At 41.9% G+C, this 12,415-nt stretch overlaps 2 protein-coding genes across 2 annotated transcripts in view; one reads left to right on the top strand and one right to left on the bottom strand.

Moving 5' to 3' along the window:
- Positions 1 to 12,415, bottom strand: part of RGL1 (ral guanine nucleotide dissociation stimulator like 1) — a 220,481-nt gene that overhangs the window by 199,961 nt on the left and 8,105 nt on the right. The gene's annotated exons all lie outside the window — the stretch shown is intronic.
- APOBEC4 (apolipoprotein B mRNA editing enzyme catalytic polypeptide like 4) lies at positions 5,360 to 11,962 on the top strand. Its single transcript, XM_070396131.1, has 2 exons — positions 5,360 to 5,567; positions 9,611 to 11,962. The coding sequence occupies exons 1-2, from the start codon at positions 5,562 to 5,564 to the stop codon at positions 10,745 to 10,747; spliced, it is 1,143 nt and encodes a 380-aa protein (XP_070252232.1). The 5' UTR covers positions 5,360 to 5,561; the 3' UTR covers positions 10,748 to 11,962.

Here is a 12,415-nt window from a genome sequence, read left to right as displayed (position 1 = left end):
CTTTATGTTGCTAATGGAAACATAAAATAACAAATAACTATTAAAAACAATTTGGCAGTTTTAAGGAGGAAGAAATGTTCTTCTACCCTTCTTTCAGCTGGTCTATTACTTAAACCTACATGACACAGATTAGATTAACAAGAGAAAATTACCAAATGTAATTACATACTCATGTATGGGAACCTGACATACATGAGTGAGTCAGAGAGCCACATATATAAGAAATTCAGAGACAGAGAGGTAAAAGGAGGGTATATGACATTTTGAGCGAAGGATGAGGTCAGGCGCCTTGGGGCTTCAGAGGGGAGGGAGGCTATTCACAGGATGATAAGAGCAGATGTTCAGGAATGAGATGTGTTCCCTGCCCTCTACATAGGTCATAAGAAGTTATCTCTGGTCATAATTCTTACTATGGGAAAGGCCCCTAATTTAAGTTCTCTAAGGGAGGTATAAAAAAGTTTCCTGTGATCCCGCAGGGTCTCCATCGCCTTCAGCTCAAAATAATTCAGATGCCGAAGTGACACAGCTTAGGGAGACCTGTTCGGAACCACCTGAAAAGTTCCTAGAAGGTGAGAAGCATTTGCTATACAATCTAGCAATTCCAGTCCGAAGTATTTGTCCAAGAGAAATGGAAGCATGTGTCTACACAAAGGCTTGCACACGTTCACAGGTTTTTCATCATGGCCCCAAACTAGAAACAACACAAAAGTCCATGAACAGATGAATAGATAAATTATAGCACAGCTATACAATGAAGTGTTATTCAATATCAAAAAGGAACAGACAACTGATAGCTACAGTCACATGGGTGAATCTCAAAAACATTATCCTGAGAAATAAGCGAAAAGTGCCAAAGTATACTAGTACTTTATGATTCCATTTATGTGACACTTTGGAAAAAACACATGTAATCTACAGTAACAGCAAAAAGATAGCACTTCCCTAAGGCCATGTGGGAGGGTGATTCACGGGAAAGGAAGGGACCCAGGGGAAATTTAGGGTTGATGGAAATGTTCTATATTTTTATTGCAATGGTGGTAACATGAGAACATACATTTGTCAAAACTCAAAACACTGTACGCTTAAAGTAGGTGTATTTTATATGTAAATTATACCTCATTGAAGTCGATGTTTTAATTCTTCCCTCTTGCCAGAAAGATGTTCAGCTGTTTCCCCCTACATACTTATCATCTTATCATTTTTCTACATTTTCTTCTCTTTCTTGATTTTATCATTGTCTCACTTTTAAAATATTATTTTTCCCATTTATCTTAAGACTAGGTCACAAATTTGAAATTATTTTCTATTTGCTCAAAAAGTAGGATGTGATGGGTGGATCACGGTATAAAGAAAAAGAGTTCTAATGTGCTCTGGGTTCAAATCCCAGCTCTACCAGTTACTAGCTATGTTATCTTAAATATTAAACACTCTTAACCTCTAAATGGAAATTGTAATAATGGAAATTGTAATAATACCTGGCTCTTCGGGATATGAGGCATATAAAATTTTTGGCACAGAGCAGGCATTCAGTAAATGTTCATCGGTTCAACAAATGATATTCTCATTTAAGTTCTTCACCATCTGTATATAAGCTAGCTAGAGGAATTAACATAAATAAAATTTAGTTAATTTAGGAAGTAAAATCACTCTCTAATAGTGACTTAAATGGGGTAGAAGGACATGAAAGCAATATCACTCAAAGCCAAGTCTGTGAACCAGGGCCCAGCCATACTTGCTACCAGTGTGAGCAAGATAAGCACAGAAAATAAAAGTAACTATTTAAAAATTTTTATAGAAATAAGAGATGACCCTGTATGATCTATATCAGAAAATGTGATTTAGAGTTTAAATCTTGTATAGAAGAAGGTTCTAGAATAGCTCACAGATTAAGGAGCTTAAGTCAGAACATAAAGCAACACACTGCTTCCTTCATTGAGAAAATCCTTCTATGAAAAAAAAAGAAAAAGAGCCAGCTGAACTAAACAATGTGCTTCACAAAAATAGATAACTGTTGAAATGTAATTATGAAATTGCATATACATTTATCTGTTGAGCTAATTTTTTTAATGGGCTCATGTTTTCTATGTATTTTTTGTTGATTTTTTTCCCCTATAAAATCATTTTCATTTAATTTTACAAAATTAGTGGTTTGGAAACTAAATTGGTTCTTCCCCTCAGATCGTTTGAAACCTTTTTTAGATTATTTATACCTTTGGGAATAAAGATGCTGCCTCCACCCTGCACTTTCCCTCAGCTCAAGTTAAGGAGTTAACTTTGAGTCTAAACATCTGTTTTCGTTTCCCTAGGATAATGGGGGAAAACAACATGGAGAGATTCGAAAGTCTGTGGTTTCAGCAAACTACGGGTCATCCACCAGTGTCCTTGCTGTTAAGACTGTACTGCCACCCTGTGGCCATTCGGCTTATGACCCAAAGCTTCAAGCTCTCCCTTTCCCCTCACACTAACATTTATCTTATCCCATCTTTCCCATGAAGTCCTTAGTGAGCTTCATGAAATCTACTGAGTTCTCTGCAGGTCTTTATTTTGTGATTGCTCTTTTTCATCAGTTTCATCTAGTTTGTTACTGCTACGTGAATTATATACACCAAAAGCTCAGGCATCAAAAACAAAAGTAGACAAGTGAGAATATATATGGCAATATATATACATAGCAAATGAAATTTAACATAGTGAAAAGGCAACCTACAGAGTGGCAGAAAATATTTGCAAACAACATATCTGATAAGGGGTAAGAGCCAAGGTATATAAGGAACTCATACGACTCAATAGGGGGGGAAAGCACACACAAAAACTGATTTTAAAAAGGGCAAATAACTTGATTAGACATTGCTCAAAAGAAGACATACAAATGGCCTACAGGGATATAAAAAGGTGCTCAAGTATCACTAATCATGAGGGATGCAAATCAACACCACCATGAGATATCACCTCACATCTGCAAGAGTGGCCAATATAAAAAAGACAAAAGTATTGTTGAGGCCATGGAAAAGCAAACCCTTGTACACTGTTAGTGGGGATGTAGCTGGTGAAGCCATTATGGAAAACAGTATGGCGTTTTCTCAAAAAATTTAAAACAGAACTACAATATGGTTTAGCAAGCCCACTTCCAGGTATTTTCCCAAAAGAATTGTAATCAGGATCTCAAAGAGATATCTGCACTCCCATAGTCATTGCACCGTTATTCACAACAGTCAAGATATGGAAACAACCAAAATGACACTGACAGATGAATGGACCAAGCAAATGTGGTATATACATACAATGGAATATTACTCAGCCTGAAAAAGGAAACGCTGCCATTTGCAACAACATGGATGAACCTGGAGAATAGTATGCCAAGTGTAAAAACCAGTAACAGATAAAAACTGCATGATCTCATTTATATGTGGAGTTTAAAATAGTCATACTCATAGAAGCCTAGAGTAGAATGGTGGTTGCCAGGAGTTGGGGGAGGGGAGAGGGGAGTGGTGTTGGTCAAAGGGTATAAAGTTTCAGTTACACAAGATGAATACGTTCTGGAGACCTAATGTAGAGTATGATGACTACATTAACAATACTGTATTGAATACTTGAAATTTGCTAAGGGGTTAGATCTTACATGTTCACACACACACCCTAAAAGGACAACTCTATGAGGTGATGGATATGTTAGTTAGAATGATTGCTGTGATCATTTCACTATGTGTAAATATATCAGAAGATGTAGTTGTACACCTTAACAATATACAGTTTTTATTTGGCAATTATACCTTAATAGAGCTATTTTTTTAATGGTGGCTACTTGGAGTTGCCTACATCTAAAATCACCCTAAAATGTAATTGGTAAAGATACTAGTGGATACAGGCTTATTTTTAAGTTAATAGTTTTAAATGGAATATCATTTATTAAGGTTAAATAAAAGGTGAACTTTGAGGATCAGCTTTTGGTTTAATATTTACAAGTTAATTGAGTTAAGAGATACTATGAGATTGGAAGACATGGGAACAGTAAAGGCGTGATCATTGCAAATGGTTGGGAAGGAGTGGGATGCAATAGAGTGAACGTGTACAGAAGAGAGCCTGAAGGAAAACGTAACGAAAAATAAGTAGCTGAGGAGTTAACAAATACACTAGAGACCCTTAAAAGGCATGGAGATCAGGGGGGTGGGAGGGAGGCAATGGGGGGATAAGGACACATATGTAATACCTTAATCAAGAAAGAAAGAGAAAAAATAAAGGCATGGAGATCAACATAAAACAGACAGGCTAGAAGGCGCCCTCTGGAGGAGGAAGGCCTGTTGCTGTTGTGGAGACGAAGTCTAAGAGACAAGGAAGACTTAGGGAGGTTGCTGCAGGAAGCCTTCTAGGTGCTGCCACCACCCGGATGGGAATTGTCAGAGCAGTATCCATACATAGTAGTGACCATCGCTCACTCGCTCAAGTGGCCTGAGGGAGAGAAAAGGGAATATCCAAGGGTGTAATCATAACGATCCACATGTCGAGTGTCCTAGGAGACGGTGTGGAGATGAAGGGGGCAGGGGAGGGAACAGACAAGGACGAGTGGCTCTCCCATCAGCCGCAGAAAAAGGGCCATAACTGTGTCTTCAACTGGAGGGAACCACGCACATACCAACAGCAAGAGCCTCCCAGGGAACATGGAAGGGGAAGGAAATGGCTAGGCCAGTGGTCGGCAAACTCATTAGTCAACAGAGCCTAATATCAACAGTACAATGACTGAAATTTCTTTGGAGAGCCAAATTTTTTAAACTTAAACTATATAGGTAGGTACATTGCTATTAACTTAATTAGGGTACTCCTAAGGCCAAAGAGCCGCTAGTACATCTAACCCAGGTTTGGACAAAATAAAGAGCTCCCCCTTCGGGGACTGTGGGTCTGTTAGCAGAAAGTGCCTCCCTTTGGGGAAGTCAAGTCTCTGCTTCCTCTCACAGGTGCCTCCCTCTCTCTGAAGGGGAAGCCTTTTACGGAGGCCCTGGAGCCTCCACAGGCCACAGAACCAACAAATCTTGTCCAGACACCAAGCCTGGAACCTATACTAGATCGGGACAAAGGTGCTGAGCAGCATGACCTCAGAACTTGATTCTAACAGCCTTGGGGGCGCCGGGGGGGGGGGGGGGGGGCGGGGAGCCCAACAGTTCATTTAAGCCGTCAGATGTTACACTTCCATCCAGGCTGGAATATGTGTTCATGTATATTTTCATCTTTGGAACAGGTGGTTTGAAATGCAAATAAAGTACTAAGTGTCAGAGCTGTATCCTAGCAGTAGCTACTTTGCAAACGTTGCCATGGCACCAATTCAACAGGGTTCTTAGAAGCAGCCACACCTCAGCGAGTTCTTTCTAACTTGGGACAGCAAAGTTCAAGTGAACTAACAGACACACAGCAGCGCAAGAGAGTCCTGAACCGATACAGAAGGTGGATCTTTACAGTACAACCGTCGTCTGAAGCTATTTGAAACGAGGCCTCGAATTTAAAGAGGGAAAAAAGAAGAAAATGAACCATCTCCCAGAACACCTGGGGTGCGATCCAAGCCTGGAGACAAAATGACGGTAATTAGAATTGCTAACGTTTGTTTTTAGCTGCTAACAGATTGCGCACAGATTGGGAAAGGCAAACTCCATTCTCCCATTACTCCAGGGCAAACTGTGCTGTAGCAGCACTCGCTAATCCTAGCTGGTGAAAAGACAGCAGATTGTCTCATTTCTGTTAAAGTAAGGCAAGCCGTCCTCCCACGGCCGCAGTCCAGGGGCCACTCACAACCGGATAACAGAGCTGGTTATGCAGCTCCCTGCTCCTCACTGCCCATAGATCTGCGTTTGGAAGCACAAACCAGAAGGAAAAGGACCAGGTGTGGACACAGACGATAGGGTGGTGAAGGCCTGGGGCAGGGGGCGGGGGGCGGGCTAGAAGGGGTCAAGAGGGAGGGGGGGAAGGGGAACATATGTAATACTTTCAACAATAAAGATTTAATTTATTTTTAATATATTTTTATTGTTGATAGTATTACAGGTATCTCCCATTCCCCTCCCCCTTGACCCCCTTCCTCCTAGCCCCTACCCACCCAGCCCAGGTCTTCACTACCCTATTGCCCGTGTCCATGGGCTTATGCATATTAAGTACATAAGTCCTTTGGTTTATCTCTTCTCACCCCCCCCCCCCCAACTCCATATAAAGATTTACTTTTTAAAAAAAGAAAGAAAAGGACTAGGTCAGCGATGGCGAACCTTTTGAGCTCAGCGTGTCAGCAATTTGAAAAACCCTAACTTAACTCTGGTGCCGTGTCACATATAGAAATTTTTTGATATTTGCAACCATAGCAAAACAAAGATTTATATTTTTGATATTTATTTTATATATTTAAATGCCATTTAACAAAGAAAAATCAACCCAAAAAATGAGTTTGCGTGTCACCTCTGACACGCGTGTCATAGGTTCGCCATCACTGGACTAGGTGATAGGGACACAGGATGCTGGGAAACAAGTCAGCCAACCTGCCTGTGACCAATCCAGGTTCCTGAGGTAGGTCCTGGGCTAACCAGAGCCTGTCTCTGCCTGATGAGGGGAGAATGAAAGGACAGACACCAAAAGTTAACGATACAAGACAGTCTGTGCTCAATGGCTAATTGATATGAACCACCAATTGTGCCAGAGTTCAAAGGGGCCAGGAGTTCTCTCCTGCTCCCCTTCAGATGAGAGAGATCAAAAAAGAATCCCAAACGAAGACTGAAAAAGTGAAGACCTTGCCAGTAGGGAGTCAGGGTCGGGTGACACCGAAGAGTTCGCCATCAGCAAGAAGGAGACTCCAGAGCTCCCTCCATTACCCAGGAAGGCCGCCAGTCCTCAGGCCTCCTCACAGAGAGTAATGATGTGCCATCCGCTGCTAACATAGCCTTAGGAGAGGAAGAGTGCAAAGGAGGGAGTGCTGGGGTTTCCAGGCTGCCTTTATCTTGAAAGATACAAAGACCTCTGCATCCCAAAAGGGAATTCTGGGACCATTATATAGAGTTAACTCTACTCACCACCCCCTCTCCCCACCCCCACCCCCACCCCCCCAAAAAAAGCAGAAAAGGGCCTCTTGGTACAGCTTCCATAATATTTTAGCCAAATCAATCTGTAAGTTTTCTATGGGTGACTTGAAATTGTAATTTGAGTAGTAACCCGGATATCAGGTGTGCCACCCAATGGCAGGCCAGATCCAGGGCACAAGAGTCAAAAGAGAGAGAGGCTTTGGGCTTGGTTTCAGCACGTTTGGATATTCAGAGAGACCCAGTCCCATGGGTAAGACCGAGAGAGCAGGGATGCTGGGAGAAAACAGCGCTCAGGATCAGGGTGAGATGGTGTCAGGTCCCAGGTGGTCCGCCTGTGGCCAAGGGTTAAGCAGAAAGAGTCCAGGGCCCCGAGGAAAAGCTGTGCAAGGTCAAGGAAGCCTCAGGGCAGGGACTCAGTTCCAGCGGGAAAATGCAATGCTCCGGAGGAAACTGAGGCAACCCTCAATCCTGCGGACTAAGGTGACAGGACAGAGGTTAGGAGGAGTCTGGAGTATGATGGGTGTGGTGCCCAGGGTTACTGCCGAGAGGCTAGCCATTAGGATGATGGTGACATGAGTAAAGTCACATTCCATCTAGAGCTGGATTGAGGCCCTAAAATATTTTCTGCCCAAGATGGGATTATATAAGGAACTCTGCAGGTTTCAGCCTGGAGATCAAATACAGCACTGACTGAGGGGATCTGGGAACGTAATTCTCCTCCTAGGAAGTGATGTGAGAGAGTTTGATCTAGTCATATGACTTCTAGTGATCTACATTAAAGAAAAGAGTCAGATATATGAACGATTTATTTAAAGAAATATTCATCAAAGTGTTACTTATAATAACAACAAGAGACAAGAACCTGAATGCTATAGTTATGTAATAAGACACTAATTAGGCGTGGATACTGTGCTTTTTGAAGAATGTTAATAACATAGGAAAATGTTCATGACACAATACTAAGTGAAAAAGCAAAATAAAAAACATGGTTTTATTTTTGTTGGCATAACAAGCACATATACCAAAAAGACTGGGGGAATAGAGCTGTCAATGGCAATGGAAATGGAAACTGATACAAACTGGCATGAGTTTTTATTTTTCCTTTATGTATCTGTATTATAAAAACTCTACAAGAAACATGTAATACTTATATAATAAAAAGTTATTTTACAATACTTTTAAACTATATTATAATGCCTATGTTGTTGCTTTGGAATAATGATAACTGAAGAAATATTTTTAAAGGAAAAATAATTACTTAAAGATCTTAACAGTTCAGTTTTAACATCCCAGAAACTATCTGAAATATCCTATGAACCCTATTGCTTTTAGAATAGTAAAGTTTCTAAATTACTCTAACAAGACCCACCCACTGGAAATAAAACTCTCAAATGTTGATGAATGCATATCCATGACCCAAAGAATACTCACCTGGCACTTCTACAAGAAGTCTCTAGCAAGTAAATAAATTCCATGATCATATTCCCAAAAGGATAACCACTTCCAACATATTGTCAACTAGAGGCCAGGTGCACGAAATTCGTGCACTGGGGGGGGGGGGGGGGGGGGGCGGGGTGGCCCTCAGCCCAGCCTGCGCCCTCTCACAGTCTGGGAGCCCTCAAGAGATGTCTAAGCTGGCAGTCAGATGTCCTTAGCGCTGCCGCAGAGGCGGGACAGGCTCCCACCACTGCTGCTGCAGTCACCAGCCGTGAACCCAGCTCAGGGCTTCTGGCTGAGCAGCACTCCCCCTGTGGGAGCACATTGACCACCCAGGAACAGCTCCTGCATTGAGCATCTGCCCCCTGGTGGTCAGTGCACATTATAGCCACTGGTAGTTTTGCCTTCCAGTCGATTTGCATATTAGCCTTTTATTATATAGGATGATTAGAAGAAATAGCTGATTTGAGACGCAAGCACACGCAACACCTCTACATGATATGCTAGACACTATCATATTTGGAAAAGAGACCAAAAACATTACAAACAAATGCAAAACCCCTGTTTATTTCTTTGGACTTTCCTAAACAAGAATCGTCTAGGAACCCTAGGACTTGTACTATTAGTATTGAGAGCTAAGTGTTTATTGAGACCTTACTATGTGTTGGGCCCATCATAAAGCTTTGCATATTTATATATCATTCAACCCTCAAGATAACCTTATGGGGTAGGAACTATTCTGAGCCTCATTTTACAGACAAGGAAACTCCCAGATGTTAAATAACTTGCCAAAAATCACTAAGCTGGTAAGTGGCAGGGCCCTGATTTGCAACAAGTCTGTTTCTAGAACTTGCACCGTTAACCCATTTGCTCTACTGCCTCAGAATCTATGAAACTGGTAATGTATAAAGCCTTTCTCTTTTGCCTCCTCCCCTCCTTAGGAGTCTCAGTAAAGCTGAATCCTGAGCTTTCTAATCTATGGATGTATATCATTATCGTTTAGACTCAAAATGCTACCATGGTTATCACACCACCTGCTTTAAAGAAAAATATGACTCAGTAAATAAATGCGCTGTCTTTAGTTCTTCCTGCACTGGTTTTACATATATTCTCTCTTCCTTGTTTAGGATTCCAGCCAGGAGACGACAAAACTAGCAATGGAGCCATTATATGAGGAACACCTAGCAAATCGTGGGACAATAGTAAAACCTTATTACTGGCTAAGCTTCTCTCTAGAGTGCGCTAACTGTCCTTACCATATTCGGACAGGCGAAGAAGCAAGAGTTTCCCACACAGAATTTTATCAGATTTTTGGATTCCCTTATGGACCCACCTATCCTCAAACAAAGCACCTCACGTTTTACGAACTGAAAACTTCTACTGGAGGCCTGGTGCAAAAGGGCCATGCGAGCAGTTGCACGACGAACAATACCCATCCAGAATCGATGCTGTTTGAGACGAATGGTTATTTTGACTGGGCCATATACAACAACGACGGCATCCGGCACATCATTCTGTATTCCAACCACTCGCCCTGTAATGAAGCTGACCACTGCTGCATCAGCAAGATGTACAATTTCCTGACGACGTACCCAGATGTCACTCTTAGCATCTACTTCTCTCAGCTCTATCATACTGACCCTGACTTTCCTGCCTCGGCCTGGAACCGCGAAGCTCTCCGGAGCCTAGCGAGTCTCTGGCCGAAGGTCACTTTGAGCCCAATAAGTGGCGGCATCTGGCATTTTCTCCTCAACAGCTTTGTGAGCGGTGTCTTGGGATCGACTGTTTTCCAACCCATTTTAACTGGGAGAGCACTGGCGGACAGGCACAATGCATATGAGATCAATGCCATCACAGGAGTGAAACCTTACTTCACCGATGTTCTGCCCCAGGCAAAGGAGGATCCGCACGGAGCCGCTCAGGCAGCTTTAGAAAGCTACCCTTTCATCAGTGCCTTTCCGGGACAGTCCCCGCCAGTGACAAGTAGACAATCACCACCCAGTCTGACACCAGGCCTCAGGGTTCCTGTCGTGTTTGTGCTGGTGCCTTTCCGAGACCTACCACCGATCCAGGTGGGTCAAAGCCCTTATAAGCCCTGGAATGTTGTAAGGCATTTAAATATGCCTCAGAGGTCACCCCAGGAAACCAAGGACCTCCGAAGGCCTCCCATGGCAATGCCAGTGGAGACGATGGAATTCACAGAACAGTCTGGAAGCAGCAGCAAGGCAGATGACAAGAAGAAGAAAAAGAAAGGGAAGAAATAAAATCGACATTCCTGCAACGTAAGACCAAACAGCTACCGGAAGACTTAGAAGATAGCCAGCAAGAATCTGGAAACTTTCTCTCTTAGGTATGATCCAAGATGGAGCTAAACTGATACACTATAGGCAAAACTTGAATTATTTACCAGTTTAACTATTATAAAGCTACACTATTTTAAATATAATTCAAAATGTTTCCATAAGCAACTTATTATCTTTCCTTTATTTTTGAAAATGACAGTATCCAAGTGGAGCCATGAGTACCTTGCTAATATTTTGGTGTAAAAAAGAAAATGTTATTATTCCGGTCTACCCATATCATCTTTCCACTGAAAATGTCGGTGGACCAAATAGCTTCCGAAATTGGTTTTAGTATAAAGATTTACTATAAAGTTGGAAAACAGCCTGAAGTTACTGATACTCAGTACTGTTTGCAAAAGCAAACCAGTGATTTTCCATTAATTGTTCATTGTGGACAGAAGATTTTAGACAGCCTTTTTTTTCTTTCTCTAAAGTGGTTCAAAATAGTTCTGGGGGGCAGGGGGGAACTCTTTTGCTAATTGATTAGCTATCGCTACAAAACCTGATATTTGAAATGTAGCCACACACTTGGTTTGATCTTTCCCAGCCCAGACTTCTGCCTCCTGAGTGGATGAGAGAGGCAGGTGACACATCAGACTCTCCAAGGTTCCTCCCCTCACACACCATGTAATAGCCAAGCCCCTCTCACTGCCTTCCAAAGCTGCTCCTCTACTTCCTGTTGCCCTGTCTCATCAGCAAGATTGTAAATTCCTATAGGTCCAGCGCTGTCTCTTTCACTTATTTAGTTTCCCTTTAGGATCTAGCACAATATCCCAGGCAAAACAGGGGTAGCAAGGCTGTGAATCTCCATCTCAGAACTTTACCAATCCCTGCTCCCCAACATGTCTTCCCATTCCAGCCAAGTGGCCACTTCACTCTCCTGCAATGGACATCTTTTTTGTTGTTGGCATCCATTCCCCCTCCTTCTGACATGGCTCCCCAGTGCATAATTGGTCCTCGTTCCCTTTTTTTCTGACCACTTCTTTTTCACCAGTGCATATCTATACCTTGTGTCAAACTCTGGTTCAAAACACACTTCTAGGAGGGCTCTTTGACTAACCCTCTGAGCATGTGCATTAAACCACATTTGCTGCCTCACTTCCCTCTTAGAAGAAAAGAAAAATGTTTAAAATAGGAATGTCTGTTATGATTAAAATAAATAAAAAATTTTAAAGTAATTTCTATTGTTAACCTGAAATTTTTTATAGACTTATTGGAATATAATTATTTTTTGAATATATATTAATTGTTATTTAAAGGGATACTTTTAAAGTTTAGTAGATCATAAAACCATGTAGACAATTTGGGGTGTAGAGTTTAAAAAAAAAAGACCCCAACATGACAAATGCAGCATCTCTGATCACTATCAGAGTAGATCCAGGTGGGCAACTCCGCTAATGGCGTCAGCAAGTCTGGGAGGCCCAGGAGCAGCTCTGAAGCTTGTTGCAGTGGGAGAGACCAGCCCAAAATGTTTAACTCACAAAATGGAATGCTATTCATCTGTGGAGTCCTCAAAAAAAAGTAATCCAATTCGTTGCCCAGAAATCTAGCTCTAAAGTGGTGAAGAAGACCACAATATCAATCAAGCTA

Source organism: Myotis yumanensis, unplaced genomic scaffold, assembly GCF_028538775.1.
Source record: "Myotis yumanensis isolate MYYU_CA2020_CCGP unplaced genomic scaffold, mMyoYum1.0.hap1 SCAF_17, whole genome shotgun sequence".
NCBI lineage: Eukaryota > Metazoa > Chordata > Mammalia > Chiroptera > Vespertilionidae > Myotis > Myotis yumanensis.
This window is presented reverse-complemented; position numbering and strand designations above follow the sequence as displayed.